General features: G+C 40.8%; 1 protein-coding gene across 2 annotated transcripts in view; it reads right to left on the bottom strand.

Annotated features, from left to right (window-relative positions):
* phip (pleckstrin homology domain interacting protein) overlaps window positions 1–25,386 on the bottom strand; it is a 46,086-nt gene that overhangs the window by 7,074 nt on the left and 13,626 nt on the right. The window contains exons 8-30 of one of the 2 annotated variants that reach the window (XM_058410052.1): window positions 23,617–23,838; window positions 23,372–23,472; window positions 23,163–23,233; window positions 20,667–20,767; window positions 20,527–20,567; window positions 18,644–18,742; window positions 16,509–16,665; window positions 10,902–11,036; window positions 10,375–10,503; window positions 7,761–7,986; window positions 6,345–6,464; window positions 6,064–6,247; window positions 5,327–5,432; window positions 5,105–5,236; window positions 3,335–3,426; window positions 2,829–3,048; window positions 2,621–2,734; window positions 2,328–2,435; window positions 2,032–2,156; window positions 1,848–1,930; window positions 1,658–1,769; window positions 717–778; window positions 375–527 (exon numbers count right to left, since the gene is read on the bottom strand). In XM_058410052.1, coding sequence (XP_058266035.1) covers window positions 375–527; window positions 717–778; window positions 1,658–1,769; window positions 1,848–1,930; window positions 2,032–2,156; window positions 2,328–2,435; window positions 2,621–2,734; window positions 2,829–3,048; window positions 3,335–3,426; window positions 5,105–5,236; window positions 5,327–5,432; window positions 6,064–6,247; window positions 6,345–6,464; window positions 7,761–7,986; window positions 10,375–10,503; window positions 10,902–11,036; window positions 16,509–16,665; window positions 18,644–18,742; window positions 20,527–20,567; window positions 20,667–20,767; window positions 23,163–23,233; window positions 23,372–23,472; window positions 23,617–23,838 — 2,893 coding nt within the window. Of the gene's footprint in view, window positions 1–374; window positions 531–716; window positions 779–1,657; window positions 1,770–1,847; window positions 1,931–2,031; window positions 2,157–2,327; window positions 2,436–2,620; window positions 2,735–2,828; window positions 3,049–3,334; window positions 3,427–5,104; window positions 5,237–5,326; window positions 5,433–6,063; window positions 6,248–6,344; window positions 6,465–7,760; window positions 7,987–10,374; window positions 10,504–10,901; window positions 11,037–16,508; window positions 16,666–18,643; window positions 18,743–20,526; window positions 20,568–20,666; window positions 20,768–23,162; window positions 23,234–23,371; window positions 23,473–23,616; window positions 23,839–25,386 lie in introns of both variants that reach the window. The other variant, XM_058410051.1, reaches the window with a different exon arrangement.

The raw sequence follows: 25,386 nt of genomic DNA on the forward strand, positions 1-25,386 counted from the left end.
CTTCTTTTGATTGTCTTTTCTTCTCCTTTTATTACTTCTAAAGTCAAAGCTATGCATAAATAAACTTCCACTGATATTTTCCAGAGACTATAAAATGTCTATTTTCAAACTGCTAGATCGCATAAATATTGATGCACAAGGTAGCGGTAATAAAAAGATCCAATTATGTGACATCTACTATTCAGAATAATTCCAAAATATATATAATTTTCTCAGTAGCTAAAAAGCACAGACGTTGCCGATCCTAAGAAAATAAAATTACTGTGGGTTTTCAAATGACTCCAGCTTGCGATGAAAAACTGTCTGAATAAAATGATATTCTGGCTGATTAAACAGAAATCCCAGGGTAATGGAGTACTAGGGTGACCACGTACCCAGCGTGATCAGTTGATCGATGCCAGCGATGATGCGTTCACACTCTTCGTCACGCGTCCGTGAGCCCCACTCTCCATCCAGGGGCTGATAGAGTAAGGCCTTGTGTTCTTCTGCAGTTAACGGCACACTCTGGCCCAAGACTTCAGGAAAGGCTGCTACACAGACAGGGAGAGTGAGTGTGGGCATGAGCCAACAAAACTAAAACACATCAGTCTGTGTGTCAAGCCATGAAACAAACATCCTTTCTTCATTATCACACACACACAAAAAAACTAATTCACAAAACTGCAAATGTGATCATACACAAAGTACGTGTGTAAGTATGTGTGTATGCGTTGAACCTTCATTAGGTATCTCTTCCATGTCCCATGGGCTCATCTTTTCTGTGTCACCATTATCCCAGCTGCAAAACATACAAATCACACACAAGTCATTTATTTTAACTGTGGCAAAAAGCACATTAACGCTGAAATTATGTTACGTTATGATGATATAGGCTTGCCATGATTAATGTACGAGTTAGGCTTTTATTCTAGTCTTAGTCGTAAATGTAGAATTCTAAACATTCTAACAGACTGCGCAGTCACTCAGTTCGGCTATATATTCATTATGCTTTGCTAGTTCTAGCTTTCCCAGTACCCTGAACAACATTTGCGTCTTGTACACCTATCCAGCCAACCTCTACAGTGTCCTTAATGATAGCTGTAGTGAAGTTTATTAGCTTTCCATCATGGCTCATAACCCCTTAGAGATGAAGTGATACGGCGGAAATTATACAATATAAATGTAATTTCTTTTAGTGCTTTTAAAAGCAGCTATCACATTTACACTTTTTTACCTCGAGCTCTTCTGATGTTAAATCATTTTCTACTATAGCATCCCAAGCAAATCGGATAACAAATGTACAGTAAAAATGATTGAAACGTCCATATAAGTCCCACTAAACCAATCATTTCCTGGCTCCTGTCCAGCTTGCAGTTTGCTGCGTAAGACAGACACAGTCACCTTGTTTTGTTGTCTGGTAGCTAAATACAATGCCTAATTCAATTTAGGCTTGATGGATTCAAGCCGGTGTGAGATAACGCAATCAAAAAGGCCTAATCACAGTTGTGGCTAGGTACTTTGGTGCAAGGTGACTGCTGGTCAAGGATCTACATTTTGATCCCAAGGTTTGCTCGGACATCAGTCATATAACATTCCTTCCCAGCCTTATGGAGGCTCCCTCCCTCAGGAGTTTTCTAACAAGCTGTGTATATAACATGTCTGTAGCATGAATACTGACCAAACGTTATAGCACAGGAAGAGGCTATCAGGATATTCCGCCTGGTACGGCTCCTGACTGTCAATAGTACCAAACCACCAGGCGTCATCGATCACGGAGCGGAAACGGTCGCCTGAAACACCAACGCGGACTCGTCTTTAAACGCCCACAAATTCAATGAGATATCCACACGTGCAGATGTAACACTGACCTATCATCCACTGGCGCTGTCTGGCATTGTCAAACTGCTGACGGAGTACCAGGAAATCGATGACGTCGGGCATGTCATGGTATCTGTGAAGTAAAGGGAGGATTAGGCGTGTCATTCTGAAAAACGGGAAATGGAGAAACTAGAGCTTTGTGTGAGTGAGTGAGTCATGAGACACTTCACTCACTTCATGGAGAAGGAGCCGCCTGTCAGTTTGCCCGTGTCTGGGTCCAAGAAGGCCAGCTTCAGACAGCACAGAGTGGGCAAACCCACCTCATACTTAATACCTACTATCTTCATCAGCTCCTGCTCCTATACACCGACATAAACACACTATTTCTTACATCATGTACAAGTTACACTTTTATCTAAACAGGTTATTGTTCAGTTGGACAGATTATGAAAAGATTTTCCTCCTCATTTTAACTGTACAAAAAAAATTCTTGTGCATTGACCTCTACAATGTCTATATTTAAACCGTACCCGCAGCTCCATCTTATGCCAAGGCTGCTTCTTAGGGTTGATGCTGAAGATCCTGTTTTTTTTGGCCATCTCCACATATGCCTCGTGACCTTGACGGAAGTAATACACCTGCACAGACACGACACATGTCCATCCTGATATAAGTTTACAACCTTTTAGTCCTTTCATTAGATCTACAATAGAATAGCTCTTATGTATTCTAAGGATTTCACATATTCTATATATTCATCTATTCTATTCTACTCTATATGTGTGTGTGCGTGTGTGTGTGTGTGTGTGTGTGCAGTGAGTACCTCATCACCCATCTGGGGAGTGAAAGGGCATCTCCGCGGCACAGTGTCCGTGATCCATTCAGAAGGCAGCCACTCCTCTAGAGTCAGACCCTGCTCCTGTAATTCAGGTAATCTCTATAGAAAACGATACACATACAAATATTATACTGACAAGGTCGAGCCTGATCAGAGCTATACTCCTAAACACAACCAGCAAACAGATTCCCACCTTCCTCTTCTCCTTTGGCTTTTTCTTCTTTGGTAGTGCTCCGTCTTTGTCTTGTTTTTCTTTCCTCCTTTCTTTCTTGGCATCTTTCTCTTTTTTCTTCTCTCCGTCCTCCTCAGAGCTGCTGGCGTTCTTCTTCTTCTTTTTCACTGGAGTCTTCTTGGGTGGTTCCAGATTTATGCCTGCATCCGCTGTCCAGTCTGAGTAATCGCTTGAGTAGTCACTAAAACACACCAAACACACACGCACACACACAAAAGGATGCGTTTGTGTACAATGAATGCACCCAATTATCACTGCGCTGTAATGTATATGGGACTAAATAAAGGCTTCTTCTTCTATTAAAAGGAGTTCTGTCATCATCAGCAACTCCAAAAAAAATGACAATAGTTACTTTAAGAATATTTTGCATGGGTCATGGTTGAAGATTTTCTTACAGCTTCATCTGTCAATAAAAAATCAACTTTTGTTAGTTAAATGTCCTAAAAATTAGAGAGGGATCTAGTTACCTGGAGCTGCTGTGATCATCAGGCCATGGCTCCTTCTCTTCTCTCTCTTCATCTGAAGACTCTCTGCTAGGAGGACGGACCTCTGCCTCACCCTGATGAACGACATGAAGGTTCATTGTCATTTTAACGGACATTAACAAGCAATTCTGACTCAGCAGACTGACAGGAGCCAAAAGGTCAGCAGGCAAAATGCTAAACTAAAAGGTCGTTATAACTGGTAATCAGTAATTATTAGGTACATTAATGTTCTGATTTAGAATAAATAATTATCTTGGTAAAAGTTACACTTCTGGTAACTTTTTCATAGAAAAAGATGAAAATCTTCATTTCTCCCAGGCAAACTGATTTGACTGCACCAAACTGAATAAATTCTTAGTTAGATTTCTTTTGGTTTTAATTTTAATGGAGCACATGCTATCAATTTCAGCCATACACATTACAGCTGATTTAAAAATCACTTAAGAAATGTCAAGCACAAAGACAGCAAACTGTTCAAACTAGGAGAAATAAACGACACAAGTGCAAGCTTTAAGAAGGTGAATTATTTGGCTGAATGCAAATGAAGCTCGTGAGTGGTGCTGTGTCCTTGTTAGACGATCACACACAATGAGCACTTAAAGCACAAGCACAGCTTAGAACAAGTACATCAAAAGCTCTGTTCACATACACACATTTGACCTAATTTACACACACAAAATGAAATATAATGAAATCTTGCCATTGTAAAAAGCTTGGCACCATAAACTGTGTTGTGGTTCCCATGGAAACAAGCTCCATGTGCCTTTTTGTTTTGGTTTCAGTTTTGGTCCTGTTTCTGCCCTCATCTTATACCCCCAAAGTTTCGATGCCTATTTGTGAAGAATATACACCGATCAGGCATAACATTATGACCACTGAGAGTTGACGTGAACAAGACTGATGATCTCCTCATCATGGCACCTGTTAGTGGGTGGGATATATTAGGCAGCAAGTGAACATTTTGTCCTAAAAGTTATGTGAAGAAGGAAAAATGGACAAGCGTAAGGATTTGAGCGAGTTTGACGAAGGGCCAAATTGTGATGGCTAGACCACTGGATCAGAACATCTCCAAAACTGCAGCACTTGTGGGGTGTTCAGTGGTCAGTATCTATCAAAAGTGGTCCAAGGAAGGAACAGTGGTGAACCGGTGACAGGGTCATGGACGGCCAAGGCTCATTGATGCACGTTGATAGCGAAGGCTGGCCCGTGTGATCCGATCCAACAGACGAGCTACTGTCGCTCAAACTGCTGAAGAAGTTAACGCTGGTTCTGATAGAAAGGTCTCAGGATACACAGTGCAGGACGGGTCAGGGCTGTTTTGGCAGACCAACGCAATATTAGGCAGGTGGTCATAATGTTATGCCTGATCGGTGTATGAACAACTCAGCTGGATGTTTACTCAGCTCCTTGTTACTGGAGTTCTTGCCCTAATATATTTCTGGTGTTTATCCTTGCTCTCGTATTACGCCAGTTTTAAACTCAACTACCAGTGTAGTCGGATCTTGTCTAAATAGCTGCATCGCTCAAGAATGTAATAGCATCCCGCCTCCCACTGTGTGCATGCTACAGTAAATCTTATGCATTTTAATGTAACAGCATATAAACACAAAGAAATCTAAATAAAATCCATAGGGAACTATTATCCTAAAGATTTTGGAACACTTGCTGTAGTGCTAGAGAAGATAATAAACTGATAGACCAAACACAAAGCATTCTGTTTAAGTGTGTGTGTGTGTGTGTGTGTGTACGCACCTCTGAAGCACTAGGCTCCTCCTCGTTGGCCTCACTCTGACGGCTCGTCTCCTCCACAGCCAGCCGTGTGTGATAGTTGTGCTGGTTGCCTGGGTGACGCCGCCCCTCCTCCACCGTGTTCTCTGTTGCGTGCTGCTTTGAAAAATTCAGACCTTAACACACACACACCTTGACCCCAATTTATAAGTGTGTGTGTGTGTGTGTGTATGTGTGTGTGTATACCCGGTTCTCTCTGTGGTACTGGCTGTGTACACTGCGTCTCCTCCTCTCTGATCTGTAGATGTTCATCTCCTCCTCTCCTCGAGCCGCCCTCCAGATTTCTTGTTTACTGCACGCGGAAACACACTATCACTCAGCTATTGAGAGATATTTCACCAAATAGGAAATCACATCTGTATTGAGAGATGGATCATTTTCTAGTAAATTACACATTTGTGTAAATGTGTGTCTAAATTATTCTAATTACATGATGAAAAGTGGAGTAATGAATGGTCTTGGACTATTTCTTTTTGTTTTCCCTCTTGTGCCACACCTAGAACATCAAGTAATTACCAGACTGTGCCATGCTAAGAAACAATATTAGTTCAGGTATAATGATAAACAAAATTAAAACTGGTGTCCTGATACAAAAATAAGCATGTTCAGGTTGTGATGTTCGGCTGAAACATTCAATATTATAAAAGTACGGTTACTGAAACTTAATGACAATGTTCGTGTGATCCACCAAACGTATTATTTATTATTTACGTGATATAATTGTATGTATATAAGTTTAGGATGAAAAGCCTGCTTTATTTTGTATAGATTGATCTAGTGAATCATCACTTTACCTGTCTTCTTTCTATATAAAAGTCAGTATTAAGACCAGAGGGGCAGGAACTGATATGTTTCTGTAGATAAATAAACCTCAACAGAGGCATCATTTTGCATGTGTATGTCCTGTGTGCACTGTTGGCTACCTGGCTGTTCCCTGTGAGAGTTCAGGCACCAGTACTCGTCTGCTCCAGGCAACCAGATCGGTCTCGGTGGCCATCTCACTGCGGGGAGCGTTGCTGTGCATTTGCCTGACGCCTTCAATCTGACCACTACGCCTCAGACCCACGTTAGGGGGAGATGACACTTCTGTAGGGGAGCTCACAGACCCTGTACACACACACACACCACATCATCAGCATCACTAAGCATATTACTGTACCTAATAAACATAAATCATCTTTATCATCATCATCAAATTTTTGACCTCGGGCTGCTCTGGAGTCTGAGCCCAGTCTCTGGTCCTGTTCCTGCTGCAGTCTCTGGATCATACTGTCCAGGGGACTGGAACCTTCTGCCGCTTGCTGACTCAACACCTGATTTAATCCTAAGACCACGAGGGAGATAAAGAGAGAGAGAGAAAGAAAGTGAGAGAGGGACAGAGGGGCAAGTGGACAGACATAGAGTAGAAGAACTGAGTTGCTTTTCAGTTCATGACACTTGGACTTTTATTTACTTATTTTATATTAGTACTGCAACAATCACGTTTAATGTCAGCTTAATGGTAATATAATAACCTAATGTAAATAACATACTACTCTAGCAGTTATTGTAAGGTTCATTCAGCATTTACATAACATTAGCTGGATTATTACCAGTTTCTGGCAGTAAACACTATTGTGACTGGGCGACTTCCTGATACAGGCAGACTCGCAAATACTGTAGACAGAATTCTAACAGTGTCTCAGTTTATAATAATATACAGTCCACACCACTGGGGACTTCCAAAGTTAAGTGTAATAAAATACCTAATCCACGGTGGCCAAGAAGTGCAAAAGTAAATAACAAATCAACAAACACAAAAACACAAGGACAAGTCAGACAAACCGTAAAAGGTGGGTATAGTTTGCGAATGGAACTCTTATCGCTGATTGGACGAGACATCTGTCACACAAGATATATAAAAAGTAGTGGCAACCCATCACAGGGCACACACACAATACGGGCGATTTAGAGACTCCAATCAGTCTTTGGACTGTGGGAGGAAACCGGAGCACCCGGAGCAAACCCACCAAGCACGGGGAGAACATGCAAACTCCACACACACAGAGAATGTGAGCGAGACTCGAACCCAGGATGCTGGAGGTGTGAGGGGAGATGTGCTAACCACTAAGCCTATTTAACTTTATTTCTTGTACACGTGTGGAGTTCTGCGTTCACTTTAAACCATATTTTTTCAGTAGTGCAACTTTAAATCTTTTAAAGAAAATGACAAACACATATATTTATCTTTGCGGACGGATATTCATACGGCGTGATTTTGGATATACTGTTAGCGTATCATGGCATAAGGATTAGTTTGTGATCTCTAAAAACACACCTAAAGAACGCGAACCAAACTATTCCAGACTAAAAGATGTAAGGAGCGCTATAAGAGCAGAGCTGCGTTCATATACGTGCAAATTAGCTTTCTACTGCCGCAGCAAGGTGGACTTCTTGTATATCCTGTGTGACAGATGTCTCTTCCAATCAGCAGTAAGAATTCCATTTGCACACTTTACCCACCTGAATTGTCCTTGTGTTTTTGGATTTGTTATTTTGTTTCTTGCCCACCGTACTAATCCCTTCATACTGCGGCATCTAATTTGCTGCTGTCATGTGTGCTTGCTTCTGCGTCCTCTACCTGATGATGTCAGACCCATCTGTGGGATGAGTTGCTCCTCTCTGCAGTTTTCGCGACCGGGCACCAGGCGCTGGTAGCGAGGAGGGTGTGGGTTCCCGTCTACATCCACGAGGAAGGGCGGGGGCATGAGGTGGGGGGCCTGCTGCGTCTGCTCATCCAACACGTAGTTGTGGGCGTCACGGATCAGTGGCCGGTAATCGGTGTGGAAGAACATCTGGTCCGCTATCTGGAACACAGATCAGCACACGTGAACAACAACCAGGGCCACTCAGAAGAGAAATGATCCGAAGCATCCAGACTTCACAGAACACTTATGCGTGTGCATGGAGCGAAGATTAAAATCCGAATGTATGCTGTAGTTAAAAGACACGATTATTTCTTTTTATATACGAAAACAGGTCACTGTGAGGCAAAGAAACACATCATTGAAAAGATAACGAATCACAAATAAGCATCCAAAAATCTGGTTTTGGTCAAAATTGTGTTTTATTAAACAACAAAATTGAGCTTTTATGTTAGAAGACTGCAGCAATTATTTAACCAAAACGACATGGAAATATTTGTACTTATTTTATATTCTTGCCTTGGCTACATCGCTCCAAAAATCATGTTACGTAAGTAGCTGGTTTAGAAAACACGGTCTTAAAGTTGTTGTTAAAGTTGTCTAGAACATTGCTTGCTTTGAAGAAGTTGTTGAATAGATGCATGCCATAACAAAACATGACATATGGGGAAGCAATTCAGTTTGTAATCAGATACCAGCTGTCAAAATGCCTGTGATGCTCGGCGCTGTCACGTTGTCAAAACAGACACGCGTATAAGATGCCTAAATGACCTAATAAAAAGACAGGAAATTTACTCGACAGTACAGACCAAATTAATCAGCTGTTATTTCCACACTGATCTGTGAGTGAAGAGATGATGATAATGCTCATGTTTAATTGGTGATAGAGACTTTTAGCCCAGTGCCTGGTGGGGTTGGGGATGATTCTGATAATCGAATTGAGAACTCATTTCCCATTATAAATCTTTTAAATAGATAGACAGATAGACACAACTTTATTGTCATTGCAAAGTACAGGTACAGAGCAACGAAATGCCGTTCAGCATCTACCAGAAGTGCAAATAGTAGTTACTGTGCAAATGAACAAGTGCAGATAAGTATGTAAATTTGTACATCAATAAATAAGGCTATGTCAGAGCGTATTTACAGCAGATGAAGTGTTAAGAAAAGAGTAATTATTATTTGTGCAAAATGTGTGCATTACAGCAGTAACAGAGATTATATACAGTGAATATAAATATAGTGTATATAGACAGACAGACAGACAGACAGACAGATAGACAGACAGACAGACAGATAGATAGATAGATAGATAGATAGATAGATAGATAGATAGATAGATAGATAGATAGATAGATAGATAGATAGATAGAGGCAGATAGATAGATAGATAGATAGATAGATAGATAGATAGATAGATAGATAGATAGATAGATAGATAGATAGATAGATAGATAGATAGATAGATAGAGGCAGATAGATAGATAGATAGATAGATAGATAGATAGATAGATAGATAGATAGATAGATAGATAGATAGATAGATACACACACAGATAGATAGATAGATAGATAGATAGATAGATAGATAGATAGATAGATAGATAGATAGATAGATAGATAGATAGATAGATAGATAGATAGACACACAGATAGATAGATAGATAGATAGATAGATAGATAGATAGATAGACAGACAGACAGACAGACAGACAGACAGACAGACAGACAGATAGATAGATAGATAGATAGATAGATAGATAGATAGATAGATAGATAGATAGATAGATACACACACAGATAGATAGATAGATAGATAGATAGATAGATAGATAGATAGATAGATAGACAGACAGACAGACAGACAGACAGACAGACAGACAGACAGACAGACAGATAGATAGATAGATAGATAGATAGATAGATAGATAGATAGATAGATAGATAGATAGATAGATAGATAGGCAGTCAGACAGACAGACAGACAGGTAGATAGATAGATAGATAGATAGATAGATAGATAGATAGATAGATAGATAGATAGATAGATAGAGGCAGATAGGGAGACAGACAGACAGACAGACAGACAGACAGACAGACAGACAGATAGATAGATAGATAGATAGATAGATAGATAGATAGATAGAGACAGACAGACAGACAGACAGACAGACAGACAGATAGATAGATAGATAGATAGAGGCAGATAGATAGATAGATAGATAGATAGATAGATAGATAGATAGATAGATAGATAGATAGATAGATAGATAGATAGATAGATAGATAGATAGAAATGAGCAAGATAGGGCATCTTTCACTGGAATCTTAAATGTGTTTTTTTGGGACTTGCAGATTTCTAAAATGTTAGACCTCGTCTTGGTTGAAAGAAAGACGTTTCAGTTCAGAAAATGCAACATTTCCAAAGATCCACACCTATAAGCAAAGGGATGGAAAACTAAAGAGAGAGAGGGGGAGAGAGAGAGAGAGAGAGAGAGAGTGGAAAACAGACAGATGGAATAAGCAGTGTTTTCCTATCAAGTTCAGCACCTTGTCATATCTGCTGCTGGAGCCGAAGCCAAAGATGAGCAGGTGTCCGTGAGAATCCGTACAGGCGAAGTGCTGCCCATCTGGAGAACACTTACAGTCAAACAGCGCGCCGTGCCCCTGACCTTCAATCTGAAACCAACACACATAAAGCACGCAGAGTGCAGAGAGGATGTTTACGAGGCGCATCATTTCAACGCGGTAAATCACCCTACAAAAACTTGTGCTAAAGTGGTTTCGTTGTAAAATCAGTCAGAGATTATTCAGGACTGACATTTCAATTTGTCTTTTATTTTTGTTTCTGATTTACATATAAAAACACGTGCTCTGACTACCGGTGGAAAGGGAGATCCAAAATCTGACATAAGCTACATACCTGACATAACAGAAGTGAAATAATACAATGACTATTAATCCTGGAACAAACTGAATAATGAGAAGGTGGGGAAGATAAATAAGCACAGGAGAAAGTAACAACAGTCTGAGTCGGCACGGAGTATAAAGAGAAGCCGACAGCGGGGTATGATTACCATGTTAAAGTAGGAGCGTATTTTCACTCCTCGTGCCAGATCCCACACAATGGCGTTGCCGTCATGGCCAGCGGAGAACAGCACTCTGGGATCGAAGGGGTGTGGCTCCAACACAAACACCTCGTCCTCATGGCCCTGACAAAAGAGCAATCATACAGTGAGCCAAACATGTCATATCACAATACTGAGCGTAATACTGTACAATACACCATTCTTCTATGAGGTTCAAGCAACAGATCTACCCACTCAAAAAGGAAAACATTAGACATAAAACAGGAGGAAAAAATGAACATGTGGTAGAAGACAGTACACATAAAAATTCTTTGATTTGTCAAAGAAAAATATACACAGTGAAACCTCGGCATATAAATGCCCTTCCTTTCCGAATTTTCGACTTAAGAATTGAAATTTTGCAGGAAATTTGCAGTGGCATATTAAGCATGTTCGGCGTACGTACGAACAAACCGAACCGATCCCTGGCTAAACTGCACGTGTGTCCAGGAGCCGTTCAAGCGGGAGCCAAGCGAAGTGAGTTTACGAATTGTTTTTTCGGTCAGCGAAAGCTGTTTGGAAAGAGTCATGCCACGATACCAAAGTTACATTCAAAAGCTAGGCGAGTTTTTTTGTTGACAGATTGATGGTGTGGGTGATCTGTTCTATTTTTAGCCCAAGCTTGGTGGCACGACTTCCTGTGACATGGAATGCTTGGCTTGGGTCAGTTCTTTGTAAGCAGTTTCCATACGCTTCGTATCGGTCATATTATTGGGTGGCTGGAACGAATTATCTACATTTACATTATTTCTTATGAGAAAACTTGTTTCACAGTACACATTTTCACCTTAAGAGCTCGCCTCCAGATAGAATTAAATTCGGCTCCACTGTAACTTTTTATACATGGTGAAGGTTTCTGTAAGGAGCATGCATGGAAGGAGTCTCCAGTGTCAGAGGATATTGTGGTTAGAAGAGTGAGAAAGAAACATAGAAGCCTTTGAGAGAATAACTGCTATAACGTTAAGTAACAACAGAAACTAACATCTTGTAGAATGTTGTTACTGCAACATTAACGGTTCAGATGTATGACCTGTCATTTATTAATAAAGTAGTGTCATACTGCCAACTCGTTGCATAAAGGAATAAATCACTTTCGGCCAGTTGTGTTTATTTCCTCACTTTATTACACAGAGTGAATATCAGCGGTTGTTTTTTAAAGGTCAATGACAACGTTTATTCTGTTTTTGCTTCATTTCTTGAGTGGATTTTTTTTTTCTCACAGGAGATGTATCTGGCTGGGCTGGGCGCTTGCCAATTTCATGCTGAGCTGAGGTCAATTGAAGGGGCATAAGGGAGTGTCCGTAAAATGACTGACGGGAGGCCAGTGCAAACACAACCAAGCACGCTGGAACATGAGGCAGTTTTCTAAATGGGTTTCCACAGCCATATAATACACTTCATTCTGAAACCGTGGCCTGAATCATTTTTTTTTCCTAAATCATGTTGCGTATATTTTTCCATATTATCTGTAGGAAGACTCCTGTAGCTTTAATTCGTTTGAAATTCTTAAAAATACTACTGATATTTGTCACAAGCTCTTCATACTATCATTATTCCCAGTTCTATTTAAAGGAAATGACATCATTATACACTTTTCAGATTGTGTCTTGTCTCAGTACATTGAGATAAATATTTAATGGCATATTTTTGCCAACCGGAGAGATTTAGACCACAGAGCATGTAAAGAAGACCTGGTGATGTTACCCTTTCACAGTAACATTACACGATTATTCTGTTTTTTATAATGATTTTCTCCTTCTAATCCTTGTTAAGCTGTTTATTATACAAGCTCCATAAAAATACAGAAACCCAGATATTTCTAATATTGTTTTTAAATGTGTCAGTCTACCTCTGAACCAGAAGTCCGGTCCAGATATTCTCTCTCTCTCTCTCTCTCTCTCTCTCTCTCTCTCTCTTTCTCTCTCACCTATTTCCGTTGAACCCTGATCTACTTTGGTGTATTTATACTCAGCTTTGTAAGGTTTAGTCAAGTGTGGTTGATTTCTGAGTATTGTTTGACCGTTTTTTTGTGTGTGTCCTTAATTCTAGACATTCGTTTTCATTTAGCAACCCATTGAAAGTGAATCTAAGCATCCTGATACATCACAGCTAAACACTTTCTGTCAACTATCAGTCAGAGTTACCATTTACACACCTTCACCTGATTTATTAAAAGCTGGACTCTCTTCCATATGTCTATCAAAGATTAATGAGGGTAAAAGACTCAAACAGAAGGCTGTATATGAAATACACTGTGGTGTGTTCCAGCCAAAATCCTAGACCAAAAAACCTGAGCTCATTTCATCCTGGCAGAGACTCACTGGTGTTTTACTGCTGATATGAGCTGTACACTGATGACTCTGTAATGTGCTGACACAATAAAAACGCAATATCAGGCCCCATCGGTGTGGTTCATGGATACAGGACATAGCCATGAGACCGAATATTAAGTTTATTATGTCAGGTTCTTTCATACTGGTCTTGCATTATGCTTATGGAAAGTCTGTGCAGCTCTGATCTTAACCATGACCTGTAACTTTCCTTCTTTACCAGTTTAAATGGAACTGGCAACCAGGTGTAACAGCGTAATGTTAGTGAGAGATAATAATTTAATACGTGTAGAAGGCTCCTGCTGTCTGTCAGTGTGCTTTGCTTCCAGTGATAACTCTTAACATCTAACTCCATTAAGAGAAGTTATTTAGTACCGTAAGCATAACGTCCACAAGGTTTAGGAGTGTGTTTATAGGAATATTTGACCATTCCACTAGAAGTGCATTTGTGAGGTCAGGCACTGATGTTGGACGAGAAGGTCTGGCTCGCAGTCTCCACTCTAATTCGTCCCAAAGGTGCTCAGTGGGGTTGAGGTCAGGACTCTGTGCAAGTTCCTCTACACCAAACTCATTCATCCATGTCTTTATGGACCTTGCTTTGTGCACTGGTGTACAGTCATGTTGGAACAGGAAGGGGTCATCCCCAAACTGTTCCCACAAAGTTAGGAGCATGAAATTGTCCAAAATGTCTTGGTATGAAGCTGAAGCATTAAGAGTTCCTTTCACTGGAACTAAGGGTCCAAGCTCAACCCCTGAGAAACAACACCTGAATTCAATGATTTGGAGGGGTGTCCCAAAACTTTTGGCAGTATAGTGCATTTCAAACCCTGGAAACATAATTCATATTCGAGTATTAATCCTGTATGTAGTCATGTGGTTTAATATAAATAATCTGAATGAATTCTGATCATGGGTATGATGCTATTTTGTCCCAGTGAGCCATATTATCTATTTAATTTTAAGGCAATACAATTTCATCGAACATCCAATCAGACTCAAGAACTCCAGATCCAGTTACTATTAAAAGGTGCAGTGAACACACTGGTTCCCAATCTACGAGTCACATGATTTACAAATGGGTTCACAGGTTTTTATTTATTTTACAAATCTATATTGCTCTACGCTCCAAGCAAGAAAACAGGTTTTGTGTTGCTATTTCTCGAAATCTATTATTTACAGCCAGACATTCACACAATCCACATTTAAATGAAGAGTGTATGTGCTATTTCGGTCTTTCACTATCCTGACATGCACCAGTAAGCACAGGAACTCAACTATAAAACAGACAAACGTCCCTGTCCATCTGTCTCTACTAAACAAACCAGCTTTGTGTCTCAAAACACAAACTTCTGCGCTATTCCAGACCACGTATGAGTACTAACACTAACTGCTACTCCCATTTCAGCTCACTTTATCTCACGTTACATTCAAAACTGACTGGAAGGTCTGTCTTGTGTAGCAGTCTCCTGGATTTTCAAGATTAGTAAGTACTTTCAAATATAAGGTCAGAGTTTCAGTTTGAGGCACGGCTCATGACAAAAAGGCACGGCCGAATGGAAAGATTTTATTTCAATATTTTACAGTTACAGCTTGGAAGCCAGATGGGCTGGGCTGTTTTGGTACTGACTTGCCTTCTAGTAAATGTCACATTTAATCCTCTAGATGTACAGTAAGATATGCAGGTGAGTAAGTGAGTGAACAATGCCTCTCACATTGTCGCTGCTTCTACACACGTATACAAAAGCCATGCCTCAAGTATAAACCAGACGCTTCTGCTTTGTGTCAGGCTGCATCACATCACCCCCTCATGGGTTATTTTCCTACAACACACCCTGCTGTGTGTTATTTATCGATCAGAGCTGAAAGACATGCATCCCTTCAATCGTTTCATGAAGGAATACAAGTACACAGGAAAGCCAGTGTAAGGAACATTCCTTTTACTTTAGGTGCATCCTAAAATCACATCCTTATGCACTATTCTGTGCTATTTTGTAGTATAAATAGTGAGAGTAGTGTTCACACTGAACATTCCAACAAAAACCTGGATGATGCACTTATTCAACCAAAAAAGCCAAAGTGTTGGCTTCACGCACTTACAGCTTTGCTCACGTAGCCGAAAAGGGGCGGTGCTTCCAGGTGCCGATGCAGGATGACGCAAGATGATTGGTGGACAGGATAGCTCACAAATTAGCCCACATTGCAGCTGACATTGTTTGATATTGTTTATCATCGACTGGGAAACAGCTTATACTTCCGGTTAGTAACAAAAAACAAAGTGTTTCTTTGAGACATAAAAGTGCATCCTAAAAGTTCATAAACTAGATAGTGGAGTACATTGGTACTGGTGCAAAGTGTAAACACAGTGTATAGTTTGGGGACAAGGCTTCTGTGGTTTAGTCACATGTAATGTTTAGCTATTAATGGCTATGAATGGGGCAGCAAGGTGACTTAGTGGTTAGCACTGTTGCCTCACAGCAAGAAGGTCCTGGGTTTGAATCCCGGGTTCGAGCAGGCAGGAGCCTTTCTGTGTGGAGTTTGCATGTTCTCCCAGTGCTTGTGTGGGTTTCCTCCGACAGTCCAAAAACATGTACATTAGGTTGATTGGTAATTCTAAATTGCCTGTGGTTGTCTGTCTATATATGTGGCCCTGCTATGGACTGGTGACCTGTCCAGGGTGTACCCCTGCCTTTTGCCCAATGTGTGCTGGGCTAGGCTCCAGCAGACCCCTGTAACCCTAATTAGGAATAAAGCGGGTATAGACAAAGGATGGATGGCTATGAATGAAATCATTTGATGTTTTGTTATGTAGTGGCGCATCATGTTACGACTCAACATGGACATCACTGTTTTTCATCAAGGACAAGACATGCCGTCAGGTTATTAATCAGAGCAGAGTAATTAAATAAAATCTGTAAAAATTCTCCCTTTTCTGAGCTAATATCACCTATATAGTTAAGACAAATGCATGTGAGCAATAACACTGAATAAAGCCACTACAGAAGCCACGATGGTTCATGATGGAATCAGTGAATGAAGTTCTGCTATAGCTTTTTTCTCGTTCAAATATTGAAATGCTTTACTGGATCCACATCTCTGTAACAGCAAATGTGTTATTTCAGTGCCAGAAACATCACTTAGCCTGGACTCATTCTGACTGAACATGAAGGTTAACAGATCACATGAATTCAATCACATGAATCCAATGACAGTGAAGCATCGTTCTTACCATGAGGATGTGGATCAGGCTGCCCGTGTACGAGTTCCACACCTTCAGTGTCAGGTTGTTGGCCGCTGTGATGACCATGTTGTCATGGCGATTCCAGGCCACCATGGTGACCTTGAGTTTGGTCACTTTGTCCTCCAGGGGTGGAGGGTTGAACTTCCTGATGGAATAAAGATGAGTTTTAAAAAATTGCACAAAAGAGAATATCAATCTGCAGTGTGTTCAATGACCTACTTTAGAAAAGAAGAAACACACACACACACACACAGAGCCAAGCTTAAGTAATTAGACCGACAATCACAACAGAATCGCACATCAAAAATACAAATACTAATTAGCACACTGAAAAATATGGGGAAAAAATCTGTTTAATTCATCTAATTGTATAAGTTTGCATTTCCTTCTCAGCGAATTTCAGAGTAAATCTTCAATATGAGTCGGAGTTCTTCTCTTCTAATGTACCTTCAATATTCTCAGTATATTGTATTACATTAGTGAAGCTTTGAAATGATTTTTTTTTTTGCTGAAACCAAGCACTATTTGTTAATTGCCTTTCTGGTACAAATGCATCATATGTTTTTAATAATCTAATAAACTACAAAACAGTGACTATGAATATTTTAATCATTAAGTACTGCTGTAAAATGTGATAGAAAAACATCGGCGAGACTCAAGGGGAAGGTGTACAGGACAGTGGTGAGACCGGCCATGCTGTATGGTTTAGAGCTGGAGCTGGAGGTAGCAGAGCTGAAGATGTTGAGGTTCTCTTTGGGAGTGACACGGTTGGACAGGAGTACATCAGAGGGACAGCTCATGTTGGACAAAGTTAGAGAGGCCAGATTAAGATGGTTTGGACATGTCCAGAGGAGGGAGAGTGAGTATATTGGTAGGAGAATGTTGGACATGGAGCTGCCAGAAAGGAGGCAAAGAGGAAGGCCAAAGAGGAGGTATATGGATGGAATAAATGAGGATATGAAGCTAGTGGGTGCAAGTGTTGAGGATGCAGAAGATAGGGATAGGTGGAGAGAGATGATTCTCTGTGGTGAAGGGAAAAGCCGAAAGAAGAAGAAGTAAAAAATGTGATGTGTTTCTGGTCTGGTCATGTTGGAGAGTGTGATGTTGTGTTCGTATGTGTTAAAGAATGAACCGGAAACAATGCCAGATTAAACAGGAGATCAGGTAACAACTTGCTTTGGCAAGAAGCTTCTGGCAGAGCAGATGGGGGAAAAAAGAAACCTAGAGCATTTACATTACATTTCTTCTTCTAACATTTATGGCATTCATTTTCTGATTTGATCCGACACTGAAAAACTGAAACAGACGTTTTTTTGTTTGTGGTCCATTCTATGGTCCAGAATATTTGAAAGTAGTTGCATCTTGTTTCGAAGTCATAACAGCTACACAGTCTAAACTCATCAATGGAACTGAGCATCAATGAAATGAATACACATTTGCTAACACTTATCCAGTGCTGTATTTTAATTTATACCACAGCAATGTCTCGCTTCTGATTGGTCAGAAAGTGGCGATTCATTTTCTCTAATAGCGGCTGTGACAGTAACAGACGCTGTAATTCCAATAACAGGTTTTTATTAATGCGCCCTTTCTCATATTGTTTCTGCAGTAACAACTCAATCACAGGGACTTTATTGCTGCCAGCATATGGCAGATGCTCCACAGAAACTGATTAAAAAATGTATACAATTATTGATGTCCTGAGGGTTGCTGTTAGGAGTCGTTTATTTAGACTTTATGAAGGGAGTCTCCAGTGTCAGCATTTTTTTGTACTAAGCAGAGGCAAAAATCTTTTAGACAGAGGACTTTGCACTTCAGGAGTGAAAGAAGAGGATGGTTATGGAACAACTGTTTTGAGCTGCTAGAAAGTAACTGATAAGAGGAACTAACTTGTTTCACACACATTACAATTAACGATAAACATAAAACCATAATATGTGTTATTAATACATTTAAAATTGAGGTTATTGATAAATTGCTGTGATTACAGAAAATAATCGACTTTGAGGTGACTCTGCTTCGTATCGAGAGACAGCACACTCCATAACACCCTGCTATTTAACTGCATCATGTAAAAACAAATCCTCCGTAATATTGAAGCGCTATGTAGTGCTGAGTGTTACCCTGGCAGTTTGGTGGCCATGTCCAGGAGGATGCTTCTCCAGTCCTGTTGCTGCAGCTGCCATATCCGCGCTGTCCCGTCTCTACTGCCACTCACAAACCTGCACATACACACCATGTAGTTCATGTAAACGAGGCTGGATTCAAGCTCACACTCACCCTGACCGACTCAATGAAGAGAACATTATAACTAGTTAGTTGCGGGTAGTAAGGTAATGTTTTATTGTCACTGATATTTAGCTAGACAGTCCTATTCGTTAGCATCCGCTTTCCATCCATCCGTTTTCCGTGCCACTTTTCCTAGACTGGGCCACAGGGAATCTGGAGCTTATTGCAGGGGATTTGGGGGACAAGGGGCGGGACACCTGGTTGGGGTGCGAGCCCACTGCAGCACACAAACGCTAATACTAAAGACAATTTAGAGATGTCAATCAGCCTATAACTCTTTGAAATAGGTGATGGAACCAGAGCACACAGAGGAAACCCCCAAAGAACAAGAAGAACATGTCAATGTTTTGACAATAATGGCAATGTTTTTGATTAATCTGGTGCTTTAAACATGCCCCATGGTTTTTGAAGGATAAGCTGATCAAGCTCTCATCTGTTTAGTTTACTCTAGTCTTAGTTCATCATTTTATGTCACTGATTAAAATACTCCTCTGATATCCTGCAGATAAAGAACATTTCCTGGATTGTTTGTGGATCTGGATATGTTTGTAGCTCAAGAGTCTTTAGGCATGAAAAATTCACTTCTCAAGATCAGCAATGTCTCTCATTAAGCAGCTGTCTTCTCTGATGTCCTCCGAACTTTAAAGGGATTATATTATTGGTTAATTATTAATAGCATTTAATATTGGCCTTAAAAGGCAATTCATAGATTTTAAGCATATTTACAACTCAAAACATGAACTTCAGTGTGACATACACTATATTGCCAAAAGTTTTGGGACGTGTGCCTTCACATGCACATCTTAACAGCATACATACATAACAGCTTCAACTCTTCTGGGAAGGCTTTCCACAAGGTTTAGGAGTGTGTTTATGGGAATATTTAACCATTCCACAAGAAATGCATTTGTGAGGTCAGGCACTGATGGTCTGGCTCGCAGTCTCCACTCTAATTCGTCCCAAAGGTGTTCTATCAGGTTGAGGTCAGGACTCTGTGAAGTTCCTCCACACCAAACTCGCTCATCCATGTCTTTATGGACCTTGCTTTGTGCACTGGTGTGCAGTCATGTTGGAACAGGAAGGGGTCATCCCCAAACTGTTCCCACAAAGTTAGAAGCATGAAATTGTCTAAAATGTCTTGGTATGAAGCTGAAGCATTAAGAGTTCCTTTCACTGGAACTAAGGGGCCGAGCCCAAAACAACTCAATGATTTAGAGGGGTGTCCCAAAACTTTTAGCAATATAGTGTATTCACCAAACTCTCATGACAGTGGAGCTGGACTTAACTCTCAAGCTGATATCGCTTGCTGAAATCTAACTAACTGATACATGAAGCTGATTTACAGCAGCTCCACAGAGTCATCTTAACTCTTGCCAGACATCCGAGGAGTGCCTGAGGGTCTGAATACCGATGTGCACTTTCATTTCAGAATAAAAGCCTGCATACAATATCAGCTTGTTTAATCAATAACACTAGCTATATAGATCGCTGTAGAAAATCAAGAAAGGCAAACGCAGAGGTGTCCGTGTTTCACTGCAAATACACAAGGGGCTTTAAATGTGGTGTCTGAGCATTTTATTTCCTCATGCATGTGCAGATGGGTGTGTTTGCAAGAGCATGTAGGTGTGTAGGTGATGGCATGGAGTTGTTTTTTCAGATCATAATCAGAAATAACATTTCTTTAAACAACTAACACACACACACACACCCACATTACCTGTCTCCTCCATGTGAGAACTGGATGCTGTCGACTTTATCCTGCAGAAAGGTGATTAAAGCATAAAGAGAGTGTGATAATCTATGAATAATAAAATGTTCATGACTTCATTTCAACTATACACACACACACGCACTCACAGTGTGCGACTCCAGCTCAGCTATCTTCTCTGGCTGATCTCCACCAAAGTAGTAAACTCTGATAATGTGATCAGTGCTGCCTGTGGCCAAAAACATCCCACCTGAAACACAGCAGTTATCACTATATTTAGATTACATTATATTACAGTACATTACATTTAATCCGTTAACAAGCACTTTAATGCTAAGCAACTTATAAGTGAAGCAGAATTCAATCCAAGCATGAAGCTGAGCAGCTGAAGGTACATGAATGGCTCATATATTGAACTCACCACCTTCAGGTAACTAGAGAGTAACATAAATATGCACATACATGGACCAGGCATAACATTATGATATCAAGTATTGCTTCTATAGTAACGACTTATTCACAGAGACGGTCCACAAAACCCCAGGTTAATAAGAGATGGGTATTTACACTGATCAGGCATAACAATATGACCATGTGCCTAATATTGTGTTGGTCCACCTTTTGCTGCCAAAACAGTCCTGATCCATCATGCACTTTGTATTCTGACACCTTTCTATCAGAACCAGCATTAACATCTTCAGCAATTTGAGCAACAGTAGCTCGTCTGTTGGATCGGATCACACGGGCCAGCCTTCACTCCCTACGTGCATCACTGAGCCTTGACACTGTTCCTTCCTTGGACAACGTTTGATAGATACTGACCACTCCAGACCGGGAACACCCCACAAGAGCTGCAGTTTTGGAGATGCTCTGATCCAGTGGTCTAGCCATCACAATTTGGCCCTTGGTCAAACTCGCTCAAATCCTTACACTTGTCCATTTTTCCTGCTTCTAAAATCAACTTTGAGGACAAAATGTTCACTTGCTGCCTAATATATCCCACCCACTAACAGGTGCCATGATGAGGAGATCATTAGTCTTATTCACTTCACCTCTCAGTGCTCATAATGTTATGCCTGATCGGTGTAACTCACACATATTAATAAGGATTATCCAGTAAAAAAAATATATACAACTAATACAGAGAAAGTCATGTGTGCGTGGTGTTTATTATAAACAGAATACAGTAAAAAAGGCAATCCAGAATACATACACACACAAAGCATGTAAATACATGTGAAATTAAATCTGTCCATGGAATTTCACCCTCTCTGTTACAAAAAATGCTACTGCAAGCAACTTGCCAGAAAGGAGGCATCTGGTTAAGACTAGAAAGATGCATTAGGACTGGAATCCTGCAGGGAGCTACAAAACACTCACACAAGTAAGAGGTTTTTAACAAACTATATAAGTACTAAACTAAAAACTAAAAGTAAAACTATATTCATTAACATGAACATAGAGTGTTCATGTTAATTAATTGTAGTTCAAGTGTAGTTTGTTCATCCTTAGTAACTGCCTGGTGTGGATCTTGCTGCTTTAAATCACACAACTATGAATACTTTGCTGATGATTCAGGGTGGTGCAAGAATAAAGATCTGCCCTCTTGTTGCAAGTTCAAACCCTGACAGGTTTGACAACACAGACAAGGAAGCTAAGATTCATAGTCAGACGGGAGATTGTGAAAGTTCTTACAGGATACAAAACAGGTGAAAAGGAAATGCGTGTATGACAGACAACACACTTGTTTGTTGTCAGTTAAAGAGCCACAGACATCACGTTCTTCTGAATTCAAACCTAAATCATCCAACCTGGTGGCCATTGTGATAAATGGAATCCAGACTATTATCAGTTGCCCCAAACCAAGTGTACTAAATATTTACAGACAATGCCAATGAATTGTCCCTAATAAAATGACATGTATACAGCTATACACCGATCAGGCATAACATTATGACCGGTGAAGTGACTATGACCGGTGAAGTGACTAAGACTGATGATCTCCTCATCATGGCACCTGTTAGTGGGTGGGATATATTAGGCAGCAAGTGAACATTTTGTCCTCAAAGTTGATGTTAGAAGCAGGAAAAATGGACAAGCGTAAGGATTTGAGCGAGTTTGACCAAGGGCCAAATTGTGATGGCTAGACCACTGGATCAGAGCATCTCCAAAACTGCAGCTCTTGTGGGGTGTTCCCGGTCTGCAGTGGTCAGTATCTATCAAAAGTGGTCCAAGGAAGGAACAGTGGTGAACCGGCGGCAGGGTCATGGGCTGGCCCGTGTGGTCCGATCCAACAGGTTTTCACAGCAAAAAGGGGACCAACACAATGTTAGGTGGGTGGTCATAATGTTATGCCTGATTGGTGTACTGTTTCCTTTATTTTTACACATTAATGTGAGGCTCTATTTAATTTAAGCCTAAAATTGCACAGCTTTGCTAAACTCTTCCTTTAAGGTCCAATAAGGCCAAAAAAGAGGCATACACATGATTTTTGGCTTCATAGACTTGACTTTTGTTAGTTTTCTGTATTCCATTGTGATGTATGGAATGCTGCATGCATATTGATTAAGGATGAGATCATCTGCATTATAAACGTCTGTCAATGGGACAGAAGGAAGGACAGAAGGACTGTGGTTCCGGCCTACCTGCGCTGAATGATGAGCAGATCATCTGCACACCAGGTCTGGGCCGTTCTGTGAATTTGCTGGGTCGTGGCCTGCATGGATGTGTAAACACACACTGTTACATGATGACATTACATGAAAATGAGAATGAAAATTAGGAGTGTGCCTGAGTGAATGAACCGGAGACATGTGGGTCACTTCCTGCCAGGAAGTGAGTGAACGGCACTCACCCAAATTTGAGCGTCCGAGCGTCCCACTGCCAGAAGCAGATTGTCCCATCCGCACCGGTGGAGGATAGAAACCTCTTATTACCGCTGCATAGAGGAGAAAACTACACACACACACACACACACACAAGGAATATGTGTATGCCTGGTAGGACTGAGCAATATGACATGATTGATTATATAATATCAACATCATGAAAAATGAAGTGTGTGTGTGTGTGTGTGTGTGGGCACAAGAGTGTGCATACCTGTAGTGACGTTATAGAGGCTGCGTGTCCTTCTAGCACAGCCAGTGGAGCACACGTCTGTAGACACCACACTCTGATCATCTTATCACAGCTCCCAGCTGCAAGCAGTGTGTTCTCGTAGTTCACCGCCATGTCTGAGATTTCTGCAGCGTGACCTCTCAGGGTGGCTAACAATCTCCCATCATCCGTGGCCCAAATCTTCACCAGGCAGTCGTCTGAACCCTACGAGAGAGTAGAACCCTGCTGAACAAACGCCCTGTCCATTTTAAATCAATCTTCACCAATGTCTTGAACATTAGCGATTGATAATTCTGTCATGACGACTGTCAAACAAAATAACTGCGATTAACAACTCTTTATGCCACTCCTATGACAGCATAATAATGCATATACAGGACGCCTTTAATTAAAAGAAAATGCCACTTATCAATTATTGGCATTGATTACATTTCTATAATAGCGGCTTGGAGACTAGAGCAGGATGGAGAAAATCCCATCGGCAGGAAATTACGAGTGGCCGCGAGTCAAACTGGTCTGCTCTCTGAGTGGGAGGGATAGCACATGGTCTCTTCTGTCAATCACAACAACACTATCCAATCATGGCTGTCTGTGATCTCATGTATGTCAAAGAGGGAGGAGAAAGTTAGTTTTTTCCCCCAGTTAGTAGAGTTTTGTGTGCGTGTGTGTGGGTGGAGGTGGTGGTGGGGGTATTTTGGCTGGTGAGTGGGTGGGGCTTGGAAAGGCTAAACTTGTTTTTTAAAAAAATAGAAGCATTTAAGATTTTTATTTAATTTTACCATCAAAAAAATAACCGTAAGATAAATGTAACACTATGTAAACTTCTACGGAATAACCCTTTGCATCAGGCCACATCACACCTCCCTGTCACCCTATCACCACATCCGCCACTGACTTTAGTACTCTGTGTGTTAATAAAAACGGCTTCTACCTTTGAACAGAACGTTATTTTGGAGCAAAGCAGTTTCATTCGGATTGACATAATTAATTGCTAATAAATATTCATTTTATTGAAAAATAAAAACATGACATCCTTGTAAGAAATCACAACTTCTTGTCTTTTTCAGCTTCTCATTTATTTTCCGTTCTCTTTTAACTCCTAGAAGCGAAGAGTGTTCACGACAAATTAACCCCGGTGGAACGTAAAATGATGTAATGGCTATGAACAATTGTTTCCCATAACAGCGTGCGAAACAGCTTACAAAGGAAAACCGTTCCAGCAGCTTTTCCTTGTTCGAAAAGAAAAACACTGAAACAATACAATCAAAAATCCAGCACAGGCTACACCTTCACTTCCTGTTTAATACTACTGAATATCTCAATCATCAAAAACCAAACATTCACACGCTTATTTGTGAAACTGTAAATCCAGTCTGATAGTCGGTGCTTTAAATGCACGGCGTGTTAGGAGTTACGGCGCAATCCGCGAGAGCCGAGGGGCCAGGCGCATTCCCGAAGACGCATGTTACACACAGGCTGAATGCCAATGTCACACTCGCTTACAGCTCTGCGATACGAAAGGAGACGATGATGATGATCCTATTCTTGCTTTGCTTCCAGAGCCACAAAAGAAACACTTCTCCACGACGCACACAGAAAAGACACACCCCCCTTACATGCACACACACACAGAACAAGCATCAGGAGAGAGAAGGAGATTGAAGTGGAGGGGAGGGAAGGCGAGAAGGGAGGGAGAGAGAGAGAGAGAGAGAGAGAGAGAGGTGGGTGGGAGTAATCTTTGCAGTTCAGCCA

The sequence above is a fragment of the Hemibagrus wyckioides genome, linkage group LG15 (genome assembly GCF_019097595.1).
Source record: "Hemibagrus wyckioides isolate EC202008001 linkage group LG15, SWU_Hwy_1.0, whole genome shotgun sequence".
NCBI lineage: Eukaryota > Metazoa > Chordata > Actinopteri > Siluriformes > Bagridae > Hemibagrus > Hemibagrus wyckioides.